The following is a 27,124-nucleotide window of genomic DNA, read 5'->3' on the forward strand; positions in this document are numbered from 1 at the left end:
AACAATCATACTACATTCATATGTTACATATATTATAAGCCCATTTAGCCATGAGTGACATCTCACCGGCACCCAAGAGAACGACTATATAAGACTTGATTTGGAGTTTGATACTTCCCTGCAATTTCGGCCCCATATAATCAGCAGCCTATAGATCCACCAAAATCATACAGATGATGCGTTAAGCAATCCAACGGTGATCAACGATCGAGGGCTGTTCTCCTTGTATGTGCTAGCCAATCCCAATCCCAATCCCAATCCCAATGCTATTCCAAATGGAGTTGTCACACTGAAGAAGAATGCCGTTGCTGCCTTCTTTATGAACTTGTACTCCGCCTGGAGAATGCAACCACCAAGTCCCATTCTTTCGAACATTTGATGAAAGCAGAGTGCATCGATAAGTCTTTTGTTCGAGCATGTGCTGTTAGAGGCGCCAAGTGACAACCCAATCACTATCGAGTGTACTATTATTCCCAGCTCCAAAACCTACACTAATGCATACTCTTAGGCCCCATTTAGTTGCCAAGATAAGCCATGATTAACTAATAGTTGGACTGAATTTGATATTTGGTATCCTCAATAAATTGCCGGGTCGACCCGCCAAAATTATGTAATCATGGCTTATCTTGTCTTTTAGGGTACTTTTTTTTTTATGGACGTCAAGAGATCCGATAAAATAATTAGGTTTATTATATTATTTTATTTTATTTTGGCTAATCTTATCTCGGCAACCAAACGAGGCCTTAATCAATTAATCAAAATGTATATTATTACATTTTTATATCAGCGTTCCCATTATTATCCTATATATGATCGAACTATTTTTTTAGTTAATCAGGTTCTTTGAGTCGGCTAACCTATAGTTAAAATATGATAACTAGTAAGATCTAATTTAGGCCACATGCACGTAGGATTACTTTTCTAATTAATTGACAACAAGTAGAGGTTAACATGAAAATGAAAACTATGATATATATGTGTTAGAATTTATTCGTGCAGATATAAATTATTTGTGTCAGATTCAGTTTTTCGTTACTGTTGCGTTAAGTAATGCAATAGTTTGTGAAGCAGTTCGTAAAAACAGAAATAAACGAGACACAAATTTTAATGTGGTTCGGATACAATTGTACCCTACATCCACGGGGACCTGCAAATAAAATTTACTAATTTTTAGTTTTACGAATACAATAATAGGACTTAATCAAAATACAAAGACTCCCTCTTTGTTGACGCCGCTCTCGTATACTACGCTGAATTATAAATCTTCAATTTGCAGCACGTCCCTTGCTCCGCACGGTTGAACTCCCTTCAACGCTGAATCCCTCAGTCGGCGGATCGATCTCCTCCCGAGATCTGTTTAAGCCCCTCTCCCGAAGAACCGATCTTCTTTTTATATAGAAGAAGCAAACTTGTGATACTCCTTGAATCTTGGTGTCTTCACCACAAGGCCTTGAAGCCGATATATTTTCTATGAAAATCACGTATCACGATGGAACAATAAAAAACGAGAGGAAAAATATTTTCTGTGAAAAACTTCTCTCGATCAAAGACGTTCCGGAAGAGCAACAAAGAAAAGAGAAATAATTTTCTCTACAAAAAGGCACAGCCTCCAAAAACGTTGCTTCACCTTTATTTATACTTCCTTAGTTGACTAGAGGAGCCCTACAAAGATTAGAGCCCATTAGGTTAGTTTTCCATCTCACGTAAGGAAAAGGATTTGTATAACAAAGGAAGGTCTCAGTCATAGAAATTCCTTGTTAACACATCACTTTATGTAATTAAATAAATTAATGACAAAATAAGAGTTTAAAGCATTAAGGAAACTTCCCTAGCTTTAGACACACGTTTTTCACACACGTGCTGAAAAACCGAAATTAGAATCCTCTCGGATTCTAACAATCTCCCCCTTTGTCATCTATTTATTATAATCAAGTCCTCCCCCTTAATCAAATACCTGAGAAAATAAAACAATCAGATGATAGACGGAAGCAATAAAACGAAGATCATTATCAACTCTTTCAACAACAAGAGTTGCATCAACTGCTGCAATAGTAAGTGCCACAGTTTCAGCAACTGTTCCCACAATAGTGGCTTTGGCAGGTGGTTCGCAACAAGGTCAGCTCCCCCTGCATGTGTATCTCCCCCTGTGAATGATCCTTAGGCAGCTTCTCTTGTAAATGCATTCATTCTTCCCCTTTGCTTACTTGGCTTGGTAGACTTGGAGGGCGACGTGGTAAATCACCCACGTGATAAAAGACTCAGCAAATAACTTCGGCATTAGCTCCTCATTTTATATTCTTGTGAAGACCTAAAGAAATTAATGACAATGAACACGATATTAAAAGAAGTGAAATCCTTCTATTTTGGATACACACGTTCAGGTGTTAATATGGAGAGATAAATTATTTCTTCTCAAATTATCTAATGAGATAACTAAGGAAAATATGTTCCTCATATTAATACAAATCTCCATAGAATTCCACTTCGTGTTGTGGACTTAGAATCCCACCGAGATTCTAACACTCTCCCCCTTTGGCATTGATTGGTCAGAACATTTACTCCCCCTAAATATATGATACATGCATGAACAAGAGTCAGCAAATTCAAAATAACATCTGCAAATATAAACAGTTGCAACAGTTTATCAAATAGTTCAGCAGATAGTGTACAGTTGTTCAATTAAGCAAAAAACAACAAACAAATATGCAGTAGCAGAATCAACTTCCCTTTACACTGAATTCCTCCTTATTTGTTCTGTATTTCTGCACAATTCCAACAACTGTATGATGCATTGTCTCAACAGCTGTCTGAACTCCCCCTGCACAAACACTTAACAAAAAGATCAAACGTAGAGAGAATTTTGAAAGTAAGTAAGAAGAATCACCATACATGACGGTAACACAAAATCACAAACTTACAACGCAATACCACACGATAATTGCAATGCGAAAATCAAAGGATAATGATATCAAATCCAACATTAAATAACAAAGACTACAGACTTTGCCAAACTTCATACGAAATGTGGAAATGTGAGTAGTAGGCCCAATAGATCCGGTTGCAACAAAAATCAAATTTAACCGGCACATAAACAAAAATCCCGTCTCTCTCTTTTTTTTTTTTTTTTTTTTTACATAATGCCTAATGCAAGACAAGAAGTTAACATGAGAAATAAACATGAGTGAAGAGACAGATGGGAATAGGATACTGCATGGACAAACCAAAAATATGGGATTTATCTTCACATTCACGATATACGCAATCCCCAAAAATCCGACTGCCAATGCAACCAATAAACTTAATAATCCCAAGTCAAACACAAAGATGCTATTATTAGGTAGCGTACACACACGTCTAATGGTAGCTTTTTCCCATGAAAAATAGAGCAATTAAAAGGAATGAGATTATGGTAGTCGTGCAATGTGTAGTCCACTAGGCTTTCTAATTGAGCCTTGTAGTGAGTGTTCGGTCAAGTGGTTTACTGGCTCGACTCAACTAGGCTTCGAACTATTCACTGACCATATGTATAATTTATATTGGCCGTGCAATGTGTAGTCCCTTGGGCTTTCTAATTGAGCCGTGTAGCGAGCTTTCGGCCACGTGATTTACTGACTCGACTCAAAAAGGCTTCGAACTATTCACTGACCAAATGGTTGTAGATATATATATTAGTTACAGTAGTTCAAGAGTAGCTTTCACTCATTAAAAGAGGCAGCTTTCCCCTATAAAAACATCCAACCATGACAAGACTATTCAGAGAAATAAATAAGTTGGAGCCTTTTAAGTAATCATTTCGGGAATTGGCGAAGTTCTACCCCCACAAAGTTTAGAAGAACACGAAGTATCAAATTCACATTTGTCTCAATCATATGCAGTATTCTTAGTGCAGGTCCTATATGAGATGCAAAAACATATGAAGTGTCCTACCACTAAAAGTTGCAAGTCTGGACACACAGACTGTTGCAACAGTTCATGCAACTGCATCAGATTAAACAACATAAATTCCCAGCGATTTTCGCAAGGAATCAAATCTCTGTGCATCAAGGGTTTTTGCCAAAGCATCAGTTAATTCATTCTCCGTTGCAGCATAATCAATCGAGAGAACCCCCTTTTCGACCAAGCCCCTTATGAAACGATGACAAATATCAGTAAGCTTAGTTCTCGAATGCTGAATTGGATTCATTGAATTATTTTTCGCACACAAATTATCAAAATTCAGATGACCAAGTTTCTTATGCCCCAATCCAATTTTGTCAACAGAACTGTTGGAACAGTTAGTACTATCATCACATGATTTTAAAGAAGTAATGGCAGATAAACAATTTAGATCAGACATCTTTACCCAGATTTTTTGTTGAGTTTTATTCACTAAATCAACCTTTATCTTGGGTGTTTGAGATGACACAAAAGTATGATCAATTTTAGCGGAAAGTGGTGAGCGGGCCATTATTCTTTTAACCATTTTCAAGTACTTAAAACACTTGGGTCGTATATGACCAGGAACATGACAAAAATGACAAATAGGCACAAAACATTTTCTTTGAGATGACTGTTTTGACGTAACAGTCGCAACAGTCTGTGAAACAGTGGATTGTTTAACAATATTGATTTTTCCTATTGGATATTCTTTCTGTTTCAAAGCATCATCAAATATTTTATTACCCCCTCTACCTAGATGGCCATAGTTCGGCTGACTTGTTCTCAAAATTTCATTCAGATTTACCCTACCTGTATTTAATTTTGAAATAGAATCTTGGGTTTTAGCAAATTTAGCCTTCAAACTATCAGTTTCTCTACTAGCAGAAATAGCATTTTGTTCAAGAGTAGAAATTCTTACCTTCAACACTTTGTTTTCCTGAATTAGAACAAGCTTCTCTTTTTCTAAGAATTTATTCGACTCGCATACCTGAAGAACTTTTTCGTACATCCTTTCGTAGCTCGTCATTAATTCTTTCAAGGTTGCCTCGTCATCATCGCTGTTGTTTTCTGAATCCCCATCATCACCTGCAAGATTTAACGGAGTTTATATTTTATCAGGTATTGAGTGCAACTTATCATACCTAAGTTCTGTCTGAACTGTCTGTCCAACTGTTGCAACAGTTTCAACGACAGTCTCTTTGCACTCGCTTATCTGAGTAGTTCCTTCGTACGCCTCTTGTAGAATATCCCATGCCTCCTTTGCTGATTTGCACATTGATATCAATTTGAATTGGTCGTCATTGATACAACTCAAGATAGCATTGGTTGCCTTGGAATTATAATCTGCTATTCGTACTTCTTCATCACTCCACTTCTCTTTTGGCGTTTGAATGATCTCGTGTGACTCGTTCATTGAGGTAGGAGGTGTCCAACTAATTAAAATCGCGCGCCAGGCCCATTCATCAATAGATTTGATAAACATCTTCATCCTTATTTTCCAATCAGAGTAGCTCAATTCACCCAAGAGAGGTGGTAGGAATGAGTCTTCACGATGATTATTCATATCTGCACAAAAAATAAAAAGAATTAAATCCCAAAATCTCACTAAGTGTATCTAGTGACAGGCTCTTGATGCCAATTGTTAGAATTTATTTGTGGAGACATAAATTATTTGTGTCAGATTCAGTTCGTGAAGCAGTTCGTAAAAACAAAAATAAACGAGACACAAATTTTAATGTGGTTCGCATACAATTGTACCCTACATCCACTGGGACCTGCAAATAAAATTTACTAATTTTAAGTTTTACGAATACAATAATAGGACTTAATAAAAATACAAAGACTCCCTCTTTGTTGACGCTGTTCTTGTATACTACGCTGAATTATAAATCTTCAATTTGCAGCACGTCCCTTGCTCCGCACGGTTGAGCTCCCTTCAACGCTGAATCCCTCAGTCGGCGGATCGATCTCCTCCCGAGATCTGTTTAAGCCCCTCTCCCGAAGAACCGATCTTCTTTTAATATAGAAGAAGCAAACTTGTGATACTCCTTGAATCTTGGTGTCTTCACCACAAGGCCTTGAAGCCGATATATTTTCTATGAAAATCATGTATCACGATGGAACAATAAAAAACGAGAGGAAAAATATTTTCTGTGAAAAACTTCTCTCGATCAAAGACGTTCCGGAAAAGCAACAAAGAAAAGAGAAATATTTTTCTCTACAAAAAGGCACAGCCTCCAAAAACGTTGCTTCACCTTTATTTATACTTCCTTAGTTGACTAGAGGAGCCCTACAAAGATTAGAGCCCATTAGGTTAGTTTTTAATCTCACGTAGCGAAAAGGATTTGTATAACAAAGGAAGGTCTTAGTCATAGAAATTCCTTGTTAACACATCACTTTATGTAATTAAATAAATTAATGACAAAATAAGAGTTTAAAGCATTAAGGAAACTTCCCTAGCTTTAGACACACGTTTTTCACACACGTGCTGAAAAACCGAAATTAGAATCCTCTCGGATTCTAACTAATATATATTATGTAACATCTGCTCCATTTGTTGCAGTCGGTAGGGATGGTAAACTAGCCGAACTGACTTGTAAGCTTGATGAGCAGGCTTGAAAAAAGCTCGAACTCGGATTCTAGTTTTTCGAGCTCGAGCTCGAGCCAGTTTTCAGTTGTTAGTGAGCTCACGAGCCGGCTAGCGAGCCTTATTTAATATTATTTGTTTTAATATTTTTTATATATTATTTTTTATTTAATAATGTATAATAATATAAAATGTTATAGAAATAAAAAACGTATATATATAAATATTAAAAATATATATGTAGCACCCCCTCTATTATAGGCGATAAATCGAACCGGTTTATCGGAATTTTGTTTAGCGGAAGAAACTTATAGGATCTCTTTTAAAACTCGAAAAATCAACACTTGCGATTTCAAAACCATATTTGAAACATTTAGAATCCTAGTAATTTTCGCAACATTTCTTTGAAAAGCTTTAGTCGATTTAGTTTGTTTTTTTTTTATTTTTTATTTTTTTTATAACCTTTTTTAGAAGTAGTTTATTCGAGTGCTACACTATCATAAAACATAGGTTCGAAGTCAAAATCAGAATTTAGAAATATTTTGGCGATAAACGATAAAGTCATAGAATAAACGAACTACTTATGAATATAAGCGGACCAATATATTATAAAGTTCAAAATAGGATCTGTTACCGATTAAAGTTCCATACTTCCCATACTTTAAAGACGAATACGATAGTAAACGAAAATGGAAGTTACTTTATATTACATCACCAAAATAGTACTTAGCCACACTTATAGAACCCTCGTTCGAACTTCCAAAAACTCCGGGCAAGACTTCGATCCACTACTCGGTCCATTCGGGGGGAGGGTTACCACTAGCACTACCTGCAATTAGAAAATATCTATATGAGCTATTAAGCTCAGTAAGGAATTCGAGGACTTACCGAGGGTTGAAAATAGGTTATAAATATATATAGTATATATAACATTCCGATCACCTTCATCGAGTCATACAAACATGAAACAAGAATCGAGTCACAACAATACTAAAATATATAAGTCACAAACATGCTCATGAATGCAATCCGTGTAAAAATCAATTTTTTTTTTTTCCATTTATCGGATCCGTGAAAGATTAATTTCTATAATCGGATAATAAATCGTTTCGAGCCCGTCTATGGATCCAATATCACTCATATCACTCCTCTCAACCCTAGTTGGATACCGGCCCACCGTATCTGATTCGTTTATTACCCAAACATTCCATTAATCTTTCAAGTTTTTCAAAAGCAAATGCATGTCATGGAATGACTACAAATTATGTAAAAGTCATGTAAACATCACAAATATCAATCAAGTGAGTAACAACCTCAATCAAATAAAATTATCAACTACTTAATTACACAATTAACCAACACATATTTCATCACCACACACACACACTGCCCACATACACACACGTACACACACATCACACATATGCATATTTATGTCATGCAACCATAAACATGCATAATAAATAGCACAATCATGCCTTTAAAGTAAAGACACTTTTATTCCATCATTTAATTAGTTTCTCAACAGTTTCACTCATTGATTTCACCTCAATTAATGCCAGCAGCCTCATAAATAGGTTTTTGCCACAAATCCATGTTCATAATCCCATGTCTTACAATTTAAGGTTTATTAGGGATAACCCCCTTGTTCATAATTTCTAATGAGGTAGATCCAATTAATTTTTTCCTTTTTGAGATACACCCAAATTTACCAACTTGGCAAAATATATTATATAATTTCCCTTTAATACCCCTGTTTTATTTTTGAACGGCATTTATTTCCTTAACTACGTGATATGTGATTTGCTGATACGTGATTCTAAAATCACGGAATAAATTTACGTGAGATCATTGACCGTTCTATCAAATCGTGTACAATTTGTTTTTGAAGATTTATCCAGCGTTCCATCGTTTTAATCGCCTTTGAAGATTTCTTCACTGTCAAGCGGGTATGAATGCGTCTTTTTCGCTTTTATTTTCGCTGTATGTACAAGATTGTCGTGTACGGTGGTTAGACATTTTTAAGAGTTGTGTTGATACTTGATTCTATTAAGTAGAACGTTTTTTAACAAAATTACGTCGTCATATATACATCATTATTTTTGGCGGATGATGTTTGTTTGGAAGAGGATTGACAGAGTTAGAAGAGGATGGTTCACGCAGATCGGACCAGAGTTGTTTTATATGAGCTTCGTAGTTGGTTTATGCAATAATCAGCATAATTGTTCGCTGTGGTCGAGTTTATGTTTTTGATCCCGATCAATAGTTGGTTTAGTTGTTTATAATAGCCGATTTAAGTGTGCTCGGTAGTACATTAAAATATAGTTCGTAGTCTTTTTTAATTTAGCATATGGATTTTGCATTTTAATTTTATTTTTGATGATATTAATGTATTATCATTCAAATGTATTTGCAGTCTATTTAATCATTTTTTAGTATTCTGCATTTTTAATTTTGTTTCATGATTTTAGGTTTTTTCGATGGCGAATTTCGTACGGATTTTGTTGAGGTTTGGTCGGTTGGTTGCTATAAAGAGGTGTTTACGATGTAATGGCTCGGTAACTTCGGTTAAGTGTTAAACCGTTGTAATACAGTAGTATACTATTATCAATACCGTATGATACTACCATTATCATTTTATTATACTATTATGAGATTATTAATGTACTAGAGTTTTTTAACTCGACATATTGGTTTGATTGTGTTACGATGTGTTTTATGTATTTTATCAAAACCCTAGATTGAAATTATGAGATTATTAATGTACTATTTTATTGGTTATGTTGGAATACTTTACGTTGGTGTTGTTCTCAATGTTCTTGTCATTTCAGTGGTATATTGTTTGTAACACAATTTCATATCACTACTATAACCGTAATATACTATCATAGCAGATTAATGTACTATATTGAAATTATTAATATACTATGTGGTTGAATAATACGGGATCCATAGTCGATTAACGAGATCCATAGTCGAATTAGATCAATAAGATAGTCTAATACATGATATAAGGAAAATTACCCTAATTGATTAGTATTTCAAACAAACATATTATTCAGTTTCCGTATATATTATTATTTTTTCATATATATTATTATTTACCCTAATCGTTTTCATATAGTAAGGAAAATTACCCTAATTGATTAGTATTTCAAACAAACATATTATTCAGTTTCCATATATATTATTATTTTTCCAATGGTCAATTAACTAAACCCATAGTCGAATTAGATACATGGGATAGTCTATTAAAAGATATGAGATAGTCTATTAATTTTAAAACACAAATCCGCCGCTGTCACTTCTCAAATCTAGGGTTTTGATGATTCTTCGGCCCATAGTCGGTTAACGAGATCCATAGTAAAATTATACCAGTGGGATAGTCTACTAAATGATATGGGATAGTATATTAATACAGATGTAATTCGACTATGCATCTCGTTAATCAACTATGGGCCGAAGAATTATCAAAACCTTAGATTTGAGTAATCCTAGATTTGAGTAACCCTAGATTGGAGCAGTGACGGCGACGGCGACGGCGGCCAACGACGATATCACTTCTGGTGGATGTCATGCCCATCAATTGTTGCAACATCACTGATTTAGTGCTCGAATTCGGTATGCGATTATAACAGATGTGCAATTACACAAACGTGATAGTCGATTTAGCCAAAACATATCAACAAATCGATGGATGATAACGATTCAGCGAGTGGCGACGACGTACCTACGGAGGCTTGGTCGGAGTGCAGAAAAATCGCCGATCCACGGCCGTGCGAATTTCTGGTTTTGGGAGGTTTTGCAGTTTTTTGATAGTGGGTTTGTGGTGATAGTGTTTTAACGGGAAAATAGGGAGAGATTTGATATTATTTCAAAAGGTAAAGTAACGGGATTTGTGGGATTTGATTGAGGGTAATTATGTAATTTAGAAAAGTTTGGGTTTTTATCAAAATGGCAAATTTAAGTTTGGGTCTACCCCTATTATTTGAATGTTTAAGGGGGTTATATCTAATAGACCCTATAATTTAAATCACACAAGTCCAAGACATAGCACTTAACGCACAAGAACTTCAAAATTAGCACCTAAACCTATAAAACTCCATTCATAGCGCGTGAAAAACGCTATCGTAGGGTAAAATAGAGTTTTTGCAAACGCTATTTCCGCCCAAGCTATAATAGGTCCGAGATATACCATAGCGTTTTACAAGTGCTATGATATTGGAAATGTTCTACAGCGTTTTTACGTCGCTATGGTAATGGAAGATTCAATAGCGTATTTTTAATGTCGTGTTATAGTATTTTATGACTCCTGTAAAACGCTATTATATAGTTTCTTTGGCGTATAATAAACGCTATCATAGGTGCATACTATAGCGTTTCGTTAATCTAATTGAAAGTCTTCTATAGCATGAGAAAGGCGCTATTTTAATTGTACAATAGCAGATTGCTCCCGCTACTGTATGTGTTATTGATAGTGTTTTAGAAACGCTATGGTTATATTTTGTGGTGCGGTAATTATGCTATTGTTAACTTTATAATAACGCTTGTTGTAGTGTTGTATTATGATTTATTCGTTTCAAATATATATGATAACTTTGATTTTAATGCTATGGTTTATTTTTTATAGCATTTCATAAATGCTCTTAATTATCTCCCAAATTTTGGAATTTTATGCGTAGCTATTATTTTTTGCTAATATTTACAATTTGAAAAAACACTAAAAAAGAATAACTTCTAAGATTTTTGTAAATAACATAAACAAAATAATAATCATTGTTAATATGATTCGATACCATTCAAGTCATAAACTTCAAAAACTTCAGTTTAGATAAATGTTTGAAATAAGACAAGAAAAAAACATCATCTTCAATGCCAATTTCAAGAACTTCAAAATCAGCTTCCGTGCAATGTCTCTTAATTTCTCTTTTCCTGTTAACAAAAACATAAATTACATAGTGTTTATTCAAATATTACAACAAGAAGATAAATTAGTGACCTAAGTCTAGTCTAATATCCAGTATATCGCATATAACTAAATTGACTAAATGAGTATAGTTAAACATTACAATTATCTAACAAAATAAATCCACCAAACAAGCATAAAACTCATTTTACAACCTGTATTACCCAACTATAAGGCGATCTATATATAAGTTTTCTCGATATTAAATATATATAAAGATTTTCTTAAAGGTAAGAGGACATGCAAGTCACAAACACATTTCTCTAAAAAAGTAAAAATTTGTTGTATTACTTACCAGAGGTTTAAACTAATAATACTTTATCCGTGGGCCATGCTACTATAGAGCCGATGGCATCGTCAATATACTCCATCTCTGATGTAGACCTCCAAAGCGACGCACTTGGGATTTTTGGAGTATCGATCCAAACACTCGTTGCATTAGGACCCAGGGGAACAAAATGAACAACTTGTTTCGGATCACTTGAGGACCATCGTCCTTCTGCAACTATTCTACCAGATCCAGTAACATCCAATAATTTGCACTTCTTTACATTGTTAATGTTCACACTCTAATAAATCAAACATGACAAATCCTAAAACATAAAAAGGAGAAGAAAATAAGATTTATATTCACAATTTATATGTATATGCATAAACACAGACAACTTCTTACCACAGGGGATGAAATATTTCCTTCGCTTTCTGAATTCGATTCCATTATGACTTTATCCGCAGGCCAAGCTATTGTAGAATTGATTGAATGTGTGATAAGTGACATCTGTGATGTAGGCCGCCATAAACATGCTTCAGGACTTTTTGGAACATCTACCCAAACTATCATGGCGTTTGGCCCAAGAGGAATATCATTTATTAATGCATTCGGGTCATTCGAATGTAAACGACCTTCTGCAACCAATTCATCTTTCCCTCTCCTCCAATCAATCAATTTGCATTTGTTCTTTGAGTTACTCTATCAACAATATAATAAGTTCATATTAGTCACAACTATCTTTTACAAAATTTTCAAGTAAAAAAAAACACATTCTTACCGAATTAGGAGATACGTTGTCTCGTTCATTAGACTCTTGTTGAACTTGCAAAATAACACTCTCAGCAGGCCAAGCTATTATCTTATCCTGAGCGTGTTGAATAAGGCTCATATTAACAGTAGGCCTCCACAAAAAAACATCTGGTTTTATTAGAATATCAACCAAAACTTTCATTGCATCAGGTCCAAGGGGAATTCCACCGACGAGTTCTTTTGGATCAATTGATATAACACATCCTTCGGCAACGATTTCATTTGTTCCTCTCCAATCTACTAACTTGCAAACTTGATTTGAGTCGGAATGATCATCCTACAATCAATCACTATGTAAGAATCTTTGTAACCAAATTCTCAAGCACTGTTAATTATTACATTCGATTTTGTGTGTGTGTGTATGTGTGTGTGTGTGTATTTAGTTTAAAGCGCTAGTATAATATGTTAATAAATATATTCATACAAATTAATATTCATGTAGAGAATCATCGTTTAACATAATCATTTAAACTATAGAGAAGTACCTTTGAAGATGCTTTGTCCGCTTCTTCACTTTGATTAACCTAACACAAGAGGTTTGGATCTAGTAAAGTAATAATATTTCAAAATTTATACAATGAAAATTACTTACATTATTCATCTTGATCAAGTTCTCCAATTGTGTTATCCTATTTTCCATTTGTGATATATACTTCTCATTTGCACTGAACAACATCAATTTACTAATGGTCATTCCTCTTCCCATTCCTCTTAATCGACCATATTTGTCTTGTCCCAAAACTTTGGAAAGAGAATCATCCCTGATATTAATAGAAGACGATGGTGACTCATTTTCAAATTTATTGAGCTTCTCCTGATTCACACATATAAAAATATCCAATATTAAAAATTAAGTAATTAAAAACATTGCACAAATTAAAAAATATTTTTATAGTACAGATTAGTATAAATCCTTACAATAGTTTCTGAAACTGATGTGTTTACTGGTTGACCATCCTTTCTTGTGCGTGACCTAATCCAAACATCGACCCTAGATACAGAAGACGGGTCTGCACTATTCTTTTTCTGTAACAGAAAATGGTATTAATAAATCTATCTACAATGTACAAATATTTAGATTAATTATGGAATATGCATTACCATGTCTTCTGCTAGTCGAGTCATTCCTTTTCTGCTGCAGGTATGTGAGATTTGTTTGCTCCTAATCTCTTTGTACTTACTGCTTGTATCCTATAATTTTAAATATTCAATACCATAATTTGTAACTTACTGTTGTTTCATATAAAATTAATAACATGAATTTAACTCTAAAAACTTACCCAAAAATAAAATTATCGTAAATATTTTACATAGTACCTTAAATGTTTGACTTGTTTTCTCTTTGATAAACCTTTTCCACTCCATCATACTTTGAATGTTATTCGGTCGTAGTTCTAGTCTTTCATCATCATTCTTTGCTAATTGTATTTGTTTCACTAACCTTGACTTGGAAGCCCTCCATAAACATCCCATTGACTTAAAAACAATTGTCTTTTGCCACTCCTCGTCAATGTCGAATCGTGCCTATCAGAAAAATAAAATAAAACAATCAACTAATTTGAAGACAAGTATTCCAATAATTATATTAACAAAAAAACATGTGCATATAACAACCAATACAGAATATGCTCAAGAAGTCTTCATATACGTAAATAAAAGAAATGAAAATCAGTATAACATATACATGAATACATGCACAAAACTAAACCTGTATAGATTTCCACAAAACTATTTTTTTGTCATCACCGAGCTTTCTCCAATCATGCAGCGTTACAGGAACGTGCTCCCGTACTAGTGGACCTAAATAAGATGATAGGGTAACTGACCCCTTTCCACACGGTTCACCCCTGTTAGTAAATTCGACATGTATCCTACTCCCTGGATCCATTGCAATATGTTTCATTCTGGTTGGACCTCTGGTTTTCTTAAGTCCCTTCACGTCCAATGTTGAATCTTGTGATATTGTTGCATCTTCTTGGACCAATTCAGTAGTAGATCTTGGTACATCGGGTTCAGAAACATGATAACTATTGATAAATGTGTCATCGCGTGCTTCCATATCGGTATTGTTAGCCTCAGATGTTTGTGTAATCCCCTTAACACGTTTTCGTTTCTTGGAAACTTTCTTCGTAGCACAATTTTTCATTTTTGCTCACCTGTTTCACACAAGAATAATTATATCAGCATTTCTGGAAAGAAAAATGATTTGTAGAGATATAAAAACAAATAATTATTCACCTGTTTTACACCTAACTAACACTTTGATCCAAACACTCATTGCATTAGTAAATACATAAAGAAACAAAAGTGACATATAATTGACATGCAACTAACAAAATTGGTGAATCCTTAAACACAAAATAAGTAAACAAATAAACAAATAAAAGTCATAGATATCGAATTGTTGATGCAAAAAAAAAAAAAAAAAAAAAAAAAAGATGTTGTCCAGCATGTATATATCCCTCTAAAAATAGCTAAATAAAATTTACTCAAGTATGCCTTCACAATCCTCCCTAACATATCTAACTTCATCATTCGACTCGTCAAATTCCACATCAACTTCAATTAGTGCAATTACATTGACATCTATATTTTCATCATCTTCAATGATCGCCTCTAGTTCATGGAAACCTCTTGGTGGTGCCTTCAATACAACATACCAATTAGAGGAATCATCATCCCTTGAATAAAATATTTGTTTTGCTTGAGATGCTAAGATATATGGATCCTTCGCAAATGATGCTTGACTTTGGTTAAGGTTGACAAGGGTAAATCCATCTTCAAACTTAACACCATTTCCTTTATTTGCCCAATGACACCTAAAAATAGGGACATAAAATACATGATAATCTAGTAATATTATATCAGTTATTAGTCCGTAATAGGTAACCAAATCTGCCACTTGTGCAGTATCTTTTGCGCTTGATCTACACATGCTTGTTGCCTCATAAATAACTCCACTATTTTGAGTTTCTCGATGAACATCTTTGGTGTGAAATCCCATTGATGATATAGCCAGTATAAGACAAAGTGTTGTCTCGTGGACCATATGCAATCCATTTTAACGTGTTCGAGTGATCCTCTGAGTCAATAGTTATCTGTTAAAGTTTAAAAAGTTTTACGAATAATTTAAATTAATTGGAAAATAAAAAATTAAAATCAAAAGTTAACAAAAATATTCCCTAACCTTCTTTTTCAACCATGCTGCAAAATTTTCAGTATGTCTATTCCAAAGCAGAGTTGCATCTTTTCTTAAGCGTATGTTAGATCCTTGCAATTCTTCTAAATGCATGCTATTAAAAAAAATAATAAAATTTCTTAACTACGTGAAAAAAATGCTTTAAATATTGAAAATATTGAATTTTGATTAACTTACTCAAGATATGGATCTACTACCGCTGTATTCATTAGAACTGCGAGATGGGCAATTTTTTTTTCTTGATCACTTAGTGTAATTGATGTGGATCCAGATATCGGACGTCCTTCTAGAATTACCTCACTGCCACAATCATCATTGCGGACGTCTTTTTCTTCCACTTTTACTGAGTTTTTCAGAAACTCACTACAAAATCTTACGCATTCTTCTGCAAGATAAGATTCAGCAATGCACCCCTCTGGTTGTGCAGAATTTCTTACGTAGTCTTTAAGTATTTTCATATATATGTATGTTAATAACGTATAAGTAATATAGATATACAAAGTGGATTAGAAAAGAAAATTATTATAATATTTACCTCTCAAATGGATACATCCAACGAAAATGAACAGGTCCACATAATCGGGCTTCTCTTCCTAGATGAACCACTAAATGTACAATAATATCAAAAAATGAAGGTGGAAAGTGTCTCTCGAGCATACACAACGTCTCAATAACTTCATCCTCTATGACTGCAATTTTCTCTCTATCAATAACACGCTGGCATAACTTGTGGAAAAAAATAGATAATCTATGTACAGCCTTTCTAGGCCCTTTAGGGAGCAGTCCTCGTAAAACAACTGGAAGTAATTGTTGTATTAGAACATGGTAATCATGGGACTTCAGCCCAATAACCTTGCAATCTTCCAACGATACACAGTTCCCAATATTTGAGCAATAACCATCAGGTCCTTTGGAATCATACAATCTCTTGCAGAATTTATTTTTCTCAGACCTTGATAATGTCCACGGAGCTGGTGGAAGATATGTTCTACTACCTCGAGGTTGTGGATACAGGTCTTTTCGTATTTGTATATCTTCTAAATCCTTCCGAACATTAATCCCATCTTTTGACTTTTCACAATGTAAAATTGTACTTATTATACTTTCACATATATTTTTCTCTACATGCATTACGTCTAAATTATGAGGCGACGGAAGTTCCTATAAACAATTAAAGCAATGTTTATATAATATAGATTTATATCTTAATTTATGTAATATTTAACGAAAAATAAAATAAAAATACCAACCTTCCAATATGGTAAATCGAAAAAAATTGACCTTTTCTTCCATCGTCCGAGCTCATCTTGATCATCATCTTCGTTAAAGGTATCATTATTGCCATCGCCATCATTGTCCTCCACATTTAAATTATCATTTCTTTTTCTTTTCTGTTTTTTACCTTTTCCGAAATTATTTTGAAAGTTTTCAAGAGCAGCAAAAATGTTTCGACCTGTCAAGATTCTCGGCTTCATTCCATTTTCTACATTATTATCAAACCATGACCTTTTTCCACGATATGAATGTCCAGGTGGCAAAAATTTTCTATGGCCCATATACGCAAATTTTCTACTATAGCGTAACCATCGGTGATGTGTATTTTTTCCACAATGTGGACATGCTTTTTTACCCTTTGTGCAACATCCAGCAAGATTACCATACGCCGGAAAATCACTTATGGTCCACAATAAAATTGCTCTAAGATTGAATATTGTTCTACTAAATGCATCATATGCCTCCACCCCATTGTGCCACAATACTTTTAAATCATCTATGAGGGGTTGTAAGTATACATCTATATCATTTCCAGGTTGCTTTGGACCTGGAATCAATAATGTCAACATAATGTTCTCTTTTTGCATGCACAACATATGAGGCAAATTATATGCAACTAACATTACAGGCCAACAACTATGTCTGGAGCTTAACATACAAAACGGATTGAAACCATCAGTGGAAAGACCAAGTCTAAGATTTCGTGGTTCAATTGCAAATGATTTCCACTTATCATTAACTAAATCCCAAGCCACATAATCAACGGGATGATGCATTTTTCCATCATTACTTTTATTATTAAAATGCCACCTCAGGTCTGAAGCCATCTTTTCAGACTTGAACAATCTTCTAAATCTTGGAATAATAGGAAAATATCTTAAAACTTTAGCGGGAACTCCCTTTTATACCACTTTGGATCTTTTATTTATCTTCCATCTTGAATCACCGCATTTTGGACAGTTGTCCATGTCCTCGTACTCTTTCCTAAATAAGCAGCAATCATTCAAACACGCATGGATTTTTTCGTACCCCATATCAAACTCCTTGAGGAATTTTTTCATCAAGTACAATGATTTTGGAAGTACATTGTCTTCAGGTAGCAATTCTGATAATGTATCGAGAAGATCATTAAAGCTTCTATCTGACCACCCATTACGAATTTTAAGTTGGAATAAAGCTACAATAGCTGATAATTTGTTGTGCCTTGAACCATTGGAATACAAAGGGGTCTCTGCATCTTTTAGTTTTTCTATAAAAACATCATCATGTTTACCTTCCATTGGCTCATTGTAGTTTTGATTAACAAATTGATTAGGCTCCATATAGTCTTTATCTAAAAAGTGGGTAGCTCTATATAAATTGAATGCATCGTTGTTGACTATTTCATCTACTTTGTCTTCATTAATGATGTGCTCTCCATGCTCATACCAGTCTTTTCTTTGTTTGTACTTGACTTCCATTCCTCTTGTAACTAAATGTTCAACAACAATACTACCAGATTGATGATTAACATTACGACAATCCATACAAGGGCATAAGATTTTCTCAGGATTTCCCATGTTTTTCATAACTTTTTTCACAAAATACCATGCTCCTTTCTGATACTCAGGATCAGCTCTAATAACAAAATAATAAGGGCATAGCAAAACAAAAAGTTATAGTTTGAAACTTAAAAGTTATTAGTTTTTATAGTAATTATAGAAGTAATATCTTTACCTGTTAATATGCACCCATTCTTTATGGAATATCATGTTCAAGGTACCACTTACGCAACTCAACTTTAAAATCCAAATAAACAAGCAACATATCAGTATTTTGAAAATTAAAGATAAATTATCAACTTAATCAATAACACAAAATTTAATAACTTAAACTTATTTCTCACACAATTAAACAACAAAGTCTTCACATAAGATTGTATTCCACATAACTTCTCAAGTTGGGACCAACTTGAACTTTGATCTCGAATTTGAAGGTCTAAACTTAATAGTTTCCATCTAAATGAACCAAGTCACAACAAAATTGAAAAAAATAAACTAGAAGAAAACCTGTTTCATAAATACACTCATCTTATAACAAAGTGCGTAATTGGATTATACATACGTATATCACAAGTATAGTACAATCCATTATATGCAAATTTCTTAAATGTAACATAACTACGTAATACTAAATTTGCACACCATAGATACATATGTCACATAGTGAGAGCAACAAAAAATAAACAAAACATATTGAAAATGTGAAACAACAAGTGGAAAGTTAGAGGAAAATAAAAATGGATCAGCAAGAGTAATTTGTACTGACCTTTAATTACTTGACCACTATGAAGTTCAAAATAATTGGATTTCCCTCTTTCGAAGCTGGAACGAATACCAATTATGTGGGTAATATTTCTCTGCAAATACATTTAATATTTATTAGTAATGAGATAATGTAACAAGTTTAAGATATTATGAGGATCACATCTATTTAACTATACAGATTAGTCATTCTCCAAAAACAAAAAATATATTGTCAGAATTCATTAGTAGTACATAATTGTACAATTTATTATAGATAAAAAATTGAAATAAACAACAGGCTTTGCATACAAGAATTAAGGTACTTCAAATTAAATGCTTGTTAAAGGTGAAATGTTAAGACAATAGATTTAACACGAGTTTTTTTAGAATCGGGATTTTCCTTATACTCTTTAACACATGTTCTCAGATTCAATTTGAAGATAAAAAAAAAGTCTAAAATATTTTTCTATTGATTTCTTATTCATTACCTAAACAATATGGTAACATAAGCAACATGAAATTTATAATATAACTTTATTCCGTACTAATGAAACACGCGTGTATAAGTATGAGGCAGTAGAAAATATATACATTTATTTACACTTATATACTCTTGTATATAGCTATAACAGATGTATATACCTGAAGTACATATAGGTGTTATTTGTAAAACAAATCTTTGAGTCCACCAAACAACTCTCAATCTTAGTCCAGTGATTTTTCCCCTTTCCTGCAACCAGTTCGGATAATCACTAAGTATATACTCTTTATATCTTCTCGTGTAATCGAAGAAAAATAAATAACAAAAAACTACAAAATACATATAAAATATAATGACAATCTTTTTGGAAAATAAAATTTGCAAACATATATGGTCGATAATTATCAAAATTTCAACCCTTCACGGTGCAATGCTTTTCATGTCAAAAATACTAATTAGGTAAATAATACATGAAATTAGCGGCAATTCCAGCATAATACAACAAATAATTTGAAAAATAGATGAAAATCAATATATCATAATTCGAGAAATTACCTGGTAAGGAAAAATTCTGAATTTTCCCTCGGCCGCGTGCCTATAACAGATCTTAGAGAAAACTCCTTACAAAATAATTACAGAGAAAACTCCTTGCAGAATATTTTTTCTCGGTCGCGTGCCTCTTGTTTTCTTCGTTTGCTGCCTCAACAAGATTCACCTTCGTTTAAGAATTTGAAAGGTTTCACAGAATTGGGGGTTTGTCCGATGAGTTTTGACGGTGGAAGTGTTTTTTTTTATTTTTATTTTACGTTTTTCTATAAGTATAATTAGGTTTATTATATTTTAGAGGCCCGCGAAACTAAAAGTAAAGCCGCGCTTAAAATTTATTTATCTTATAGCGTTTTATATTTATTGCTTTTATTATAGCGTTTTTTTACGGTGATGAAACTCGAAATTTCTTACCTAAATCACCAAAAGGAAAATGAAGAACAAGCAAAATAGAGAGACTTCAAGGGTTGATGCCAAACTCGAACCAAGCCACTTTTATGGTGAAAGATATAGTGTGTGGTTCCAAAATGGATGTGTTGTTTTCTCCAGTGAATGGACAAGTTGTTCTTATGGTGTTCTGTGCATACTCTAGAGCCATGGTTAAATAGGGAATTTTCATGGTGGTTTTTGATTTTTCTTGTAAAATGAGTGGTGATGTGGAAGAAGATGAACAACAATGGTGGTGGTGATGTCTCGGTGGAATGAGGGAGAGGAAGTCAAGTAGGGAGATTATGTGTTGTAAGGAAGAAATAGAAGAGTGTCTCTTCAAATCTCTTGAGTGTGGATTAGTGAAATGATTAGAAAATGCCAAGTGTTAAGTCATGCAATATTTACTAATTTTATTTAGGGGTAATTTGCTATAGGTTCTCCTATAAGAGATTATATGTGTAAAAATCCATCTAATAAATTTTAATTTCCAGCAGATTTTATTATTTGTAATGTGTCAAAAGTACCCCTATGAATATATGGTAAAATAAATTATCAACATAAAATCCCATATTTTTCTCCCATCTTCGTTTGACCTAACAGTTACTAAACCATTACTGCGAATCCGAGAAATAGAATTCCACATCTCTGGAAATCGATTTCTTTACCCATTCTTCAATACCAAAATCTCTCCATAAACTACGATATCTTCCATAGGTTACGTTTTCTGAGCGTTTGCAATTAACAGGGTCGTTTGCTGGTTGGTTTGCTGAACCAGTTTGCCCCCTTTTCGTTTGCGATTTCCCAAATCTTTATTGTTCATAAACGATGGCTGGTGTAAAACGTTTGCTGTTTGGAATTCATAAGATGGTCAAAGCACGATTAAGTCTTGGTAAGTAATGATCCTGTAAATTGTTTGTGTGATTGGTGTGTGCATTAAGAATTTTTTTGTTATGCGTTTGTATGTTGGATTTTCGATTTTGACTCTTCTTCTTTTATTAATTTTGTGTTCTGTTCCTTTTATAATTTTGTATGATTGGTGTGTGCATTATACATTGTTTTCAGTAAGTGTTTAGCGTTTTGAATTTCTACATCTTAACAATTTTGTTCCAAGACTAAATTTTTTATTTTAATTTTTCTTGGTACTTTGAAGAACTCATTTATGGTTTTTCATTTTCAAAAATCATTTACTGAAAATTTTGATTTGCACTTAGTTGTGTTAAATTTCATAAGGCAAACCTATTTTGAATTGCATAAGCCAGCCTTTTGTTTGTATAGAATCAAAAAGAACAAAAAAAATGTAAATTGAATTTAAAATAAACAAAAAGCGGGCTGCATTTTATTGTGCGTTATTGAACCATCGGGTTTTTGTTTTTTGTTGTTCTTGTGGTCTGCATTTTGTTGTTCTTGTTTTCTTTATTTTGTTGATGTTTAAGTGGCCTGCTATTTGTTTGCAGTTTGTTACTTGTGGCAATCAAACCATCATGTTCTTGTTTGCAGTTGCTTGTTACACGTTGAATTTCTTAATTGAAATTTTCTTGTTTGTTGTTCCTTGTTTACACTTTGAATTCCTTGTTTGTAATTGCAGTTATTGTTTGCAATTTGCTATTTTTTGTTTATTTTTGCAATTTATTGTTTGCAATTGAAAGTCTTATTTAGTTTTAGTTTGTGTGTGGTCAAACAGCCACGTCAACGAAAAAAAGGAACAAGATATTAAATGGCTCTTCAACATCTTCTGAAGGGAGAAAATAAGAGCAAATCACACTGCAAACAAAGTCCTTACGGAACAAGTTATTACAGAAGATCATTCAATCCCACAATATTCACTTAAACCTCGTTTCACTTGTTCACATCTTCAACCGACATAAATTCGAAGAACACCACATTAAATGTGTTCAACGAAGTTGTAGGTTGAAGTATTATGTTTTTGGTGTCTGTTATAACATCTTTTATTTTGTATTTCGTATTTTGAAACTATTTCATATTGCACGAGTAAAAAATACACTAGGGGCAGTGTTGTTTTTTATTTGTTGTTTATTGTTTGCGTTTGCAGTTTACTATTTGATGTTTATTCTTTTCATTGATGTTTATTGTTTGTGTAATTTGAAGTTATAAATAGCAATATGCAGTTTTATATTATATATTGCAATTTCTTTTTGGTTTGTTATTTTTTTTATGATTCGTTGAAGTAAAACCAGTTAGAAAATGTAAAACATTAAAAAAAAATACAATACTGTCGAAAACATACGAAATAACAATTTATATTCAAAATAAATGGAAATAAAATTATTTTTTTTAACAAGAAATGAAAAATTAAATTTCAACTAGAGACTTGAGTGAGAAAGAGCTATGAGAGAATACAAATGGAGAAAAAGACGCTAATGTGTGCGGTGGGGCGTGGGCATGGGGAGAGAAGTAGATACCGTGTGTGTGTGAGAGAGAGAGAATGAGAGATTTGTGGGATTTGTTCCCTCAATTTCCAAAATAACTATTTACATATAAATATTAATTGAGGGTTATTTATGTCTATACACTAATAATTTTATTTTATTTTATTAGTCAAAGGACCTACACCTATATTCATCTAATACAATGGACCTCCACCTATATAAGTTCAAAATAAGGGGTGTTTAGCCAATTTCCCCTTTTATAGTTATAAAAAAAAAATAAAAAAAAAAATAAGGGGTGTCTAGCCAATTTCGCCTTTTATTTATTTATTTTAAACACAGCCTTTACTCACACACACACTTCATCCGATCCATATATATATATATATATATATATATATATATGTATATATATATATATATATATATGTATATATATATATATATGTATATATATATATATATATGTATATATATATATATATGTATATATATATATATATGTATATATATATATATATATGTATATATATATATATATATATATATATATATATATATGTATATATATATATATATATATGTATATATATATATATATATATATATATATATATATATATATATATATATATATATATATATATATATATATATATATATATAATCATGTATGTATGTATGTATGCATGTACACATAGTAGGCATAGAAAATGCAAATTTTTTTGATTAAGCCATTAAATAGGTAAATCATATATTTCACGTAATCACAAAATCACATATTTATTAAACACATAATAAAGCTATTAATTAAATATAGCACGTCAAAGTACCTAAAATATTTATGCAACTTGTTAATTTAATTCACGTAAAAATTGTCGAGGAAGAATCTAAGTTCGTAGTTTGGAGTTTCGGAAGTATGGGGTATTACAATATATAATTACAATTTATTGTTTATTTTGTAATTTTTTTAAAAATAATAAAATAATACTTCAAAATATATATTAAAAAAAAAAAAACAAAATGAGCTCGAGCTTGACAACATGGACACAAGCTCGAACTCAACAAAATAGACTCGAGTTCGAGCTCGAGCCTGCCAAAAGAAGTGAGCTCGGCTCGTTCAAACCCCTACTCAATAAGTAATAATTTATATCATCATCATATTTAACGCAAACAGACAAACAAACATTAGAAAAAGATCATATATCATCTGATCTGATGAACCTTCTGCTCCTATTAATTATTTCATGTGGAAACTTCACAACTACTGTGTATATACTTTAATTTATTACTAGTCTTTAAATATATAGAAGAATCTCGATAAATTAATACTCGATAAATTAATAATCTCGATTAAATAATTGTTTCTCTCGGTCCCGACTCGGTGAAAACGTGTTCAATTATTAACTCGATAATTTAATAATTCGCTAAATTAATAGAATTTCCCTAGTCCCGACTTTATTAATTTATAGAGGTTTAACTGTATATAGGAAATCTGATTGTAACAGATCCATTCAATTCAATGAGTCGAGATGCACAATGATATAATGTGTTCACTCATTCTGTACGCACTTAATTATTTGGTTTAACTACAGAAAACCCTTATTTAATTCATTTAAACACATGCATCCCATTATTAACGAAATATAAACTGACTTTTATCAGTTAGATTCAGATTGGGGTTGAAAAACACAATCGATCATTATTTTAAATTTGTTATTCAAGTACTAACCATCGCGATGACTCGGTAACGGAGAAGTTGGGCACCCTGTACTTCCATCTTGGCTCCATGGTGGTGGCCGTGGAAATGAGAATGACCGCTGCCGCCAGCTTCCACCACCGCCAGCTCCTCCGGTTGCTGCCGGACTTCGGCTTGACAACTCCAGAATTGTGTTTCTTAGAGTAGACGCCTGTTTCCATAGAGTCGATTATGAGAGTAATGATTGCGGAGAGCATAGCCACGAAGCCAGTGAAGGGGAATTTGTGCCACGGGTTTTCTTTCAAACAGGTGGAGGACAACATGTCGAAAGAATCGGGCAACACGTGCATGAATCCCGTGGCTAGAATAATCCCGGAGGCGAAGGCTTTGACTATGACGAAGAGGCTTCGCTCTGGGCTGAGAGCCGGAATTGACTGTGTGACAAGTGGCAAGCATACTCCCATTATGCTGCTGATTAGGATTGTTACGATGGCGATGATTTTGAGCGGCAAAGCCTTCTTCTTGTTTGTGCAGCCGTCATCTTCTTCGGCGCCGCAATCCTCAACCACCGACAGGACTTGGACCGAAAAATTGGAAAGGAGGATGAAGAAGATGATTAAAATAGATTTCGAACAAGTCATCGTCAAATCTGAATGATTTCTTCAAACTGATCAAATCTGAATATGAATACAAATGATAAATTCAGTGTTGTGAGTAGTGATTACTTTAGTTCAAACTTATAGGAATACATGGTGGCCGGGAAAAATAAATTAGTTGTTTTTTACCATAAAAAAGGATGAGATCCGCTTGAAGTGGCTTGAGGAACAAATGGAACGGGACATTAGACCTCGCACTACTTCAACTACATTAGTTCATGGTTCTCATGAAAATGACCGTGCATTATCTTGATGAAAGAGAACATTTGATTTAATACTCTAGAATTGGATGTTATTTTTTTCTAATCTACTTCTTGTTTGTTGTTGTTTGTTAAGAATTGAACTACTTTGGATGTTCATACTATTTGGTTTGTTAAGATTTTTTAAGATTTATTTATTAAATGTCATGGCAGTTGAACTTGTTTTTCTAAGTACTTTCTCTTGTTATTGACAGAATGGATGATACGGATGACGACTCAAACTCAAACATGGATTCTCTTTCAAAATCATCAGGTAGCCATGATTTAGATTCTTTAAGCAATGATGAAGAAACAGAAAGTGTTATATCAACATCTAACAAAACCGGAGCTCAGTTTCTAAATTCAATTTGTATCGCGATCGTATCTTACTATCAAAACTATTTACATAAAACTCCGTGTCACAATAGAGAGTATAGCGGATGGGCTGCTTTGTTGTCTATTTTTAATGGAAATCCTCGACGTTGTAAGGAAAACTTAAGAATGAGAATAGAGACTTTCTTTCTACTTTGTAAGTTATTAGTTGATGAATATGGTCTTGTACCAATGAGAGGAGTTGCAGTTGAGGAACAGGTTGCTACATTCCTTATGCTAGTGGGTCCAAGATGTGGAAATAGACAGTGTCAAGAAATGTTGTAAAGATCTAGATTTACAATAAGTAAATCATTTCACAGGGTCCTAAATGAATGTACATTGATGTCCATCGATTGGGTTATTCCATTCACAGATAACTCTGTCACTCATAAGTACATTCGAACTATAAGAGATTTTATCCTCACTTTAAGGTAATTTTCTTTGAAATAAAGTTTTAAGTAAATCTTGTTCTTGTTCTTTATTTCTAAGCGACTAATATTGATTTTATTAAGGATTGTATTGGAGCAATTGATGGAACCCACATTAAGGCGGCGCTTCAGAAGGAGCAACAAACTCCTTTTATTGGAAGAAAAGGAACTCCCACTCAGAATATTATGGTCGTATGTGACTTTGATATGTGTTTCACGTACGTATTGCCAGGTTGGGAGGGAAGTGCGCACGACACGCGAATATTTTATGACACTATCAGAAATCCGGAAAAAAAAATTCCAATGCCACCTCCTGGTTTGATTATTTTCAAGCTCATATTTGTTTTATATATTTTAGCTTATCTGTGTAGTGCATTCATTATATATGAGTCTTCTAATATTTGTGATAGGTAAGTACTATTTGGTTGATGCCGGTTATCCAAATATATCAGGATTTCTTGCACCATATAAAGGTGAGAAGTATCATCTTCCAGATTTTCAACGAGCTATTGCATATACTAATCAGTATGAAGTGTTCAATCATTTGCACTCGTCATTAAGAAGTACAATCGAACGAAC

At 33.2% G+C, this 27,124-nt stretch overlaps 1 protein-coding gene and 2 pseudogenes across 3 annotated transcripts; all 3 read right to left on the reverse strand.

Annotated features, from left to right (window-relative positions):
- Window positions 1–16: 16 nt before the first annotated feature.
- Window positions 17–25,499, reverse strand: LOC148766930 (putative zinc transporter 10 pseudogene; annotated as a pseudogene). Its single transcript, XR_016034564.1, has 2 exons — window positions 24,884–25,499; window positions 17–486 (listed from the first exon to the last, which is right to left on the reverse strand). The product of XR_016034564.1 is annotated as a putative zinc transporter 10 pseudogene (transcript).
- On the reverse strand, window positions 11,769–14,698 carry LOC148766931 (uncharacterized). The gene is made up of 9 exons (XM_088825503.1): window positions 14,261–14,698; window positions 13,870–14,076; window positions 13,654–13,743; window positions 13,471–13,578; window positions 13,145–13,366; window positions 13,038–13,076; window positions 12,521–12,829; window positions 12,145–12,441; window positions 11,769–12,040 (listed from the first exon to the last, which is right to left on the reverse strand). Exons 1-9 carry the CDS (start codon window positions 14,696–14,698, stop codon window positions 11,774–11,776), a joined length of 1,977 nt encoding a protein of 658 aa, XP_088681629.1. The 3' UTR covers window positions 11,769–11,773.
- LOC148766932 (uncharacterized) lies at window positions 15,019–18,777 on the reverse strand (annotated as a pseudogene). The gene is made up of 6 exons (XR_016034347.1): window positions 18,743–18,777; window positions 17,002–18,643; window positions 16,287–16,912; window positions 15,929–16,213; window positions 15,740–15,845; window positions 15,019–15,650 (listed from the first exon to the last, which is right to left on the reverse strand). The product of XR_016034347.1 is annotated as an uncharacterized LOC148766932 (transcript).
- Window positions 25,500–27,124: the final 1,625 nt, after the last annotated feature.

Source organism: Erythranthe guttata, chromosome 11, assembly GCF_056151865.1.
Source record: "Erythranthe guttata isolate IM_541 chromosome 11, IM_541, whole genome shotgun sequence".
Taxonomy (NCBI): domain Eukaryota; kingdom Viridiplantae; phylum Streptophyta; class Magnoliopsida; order Lamiales; family Phrymaceae; genus Erythranthe; species Erythranthe guttata.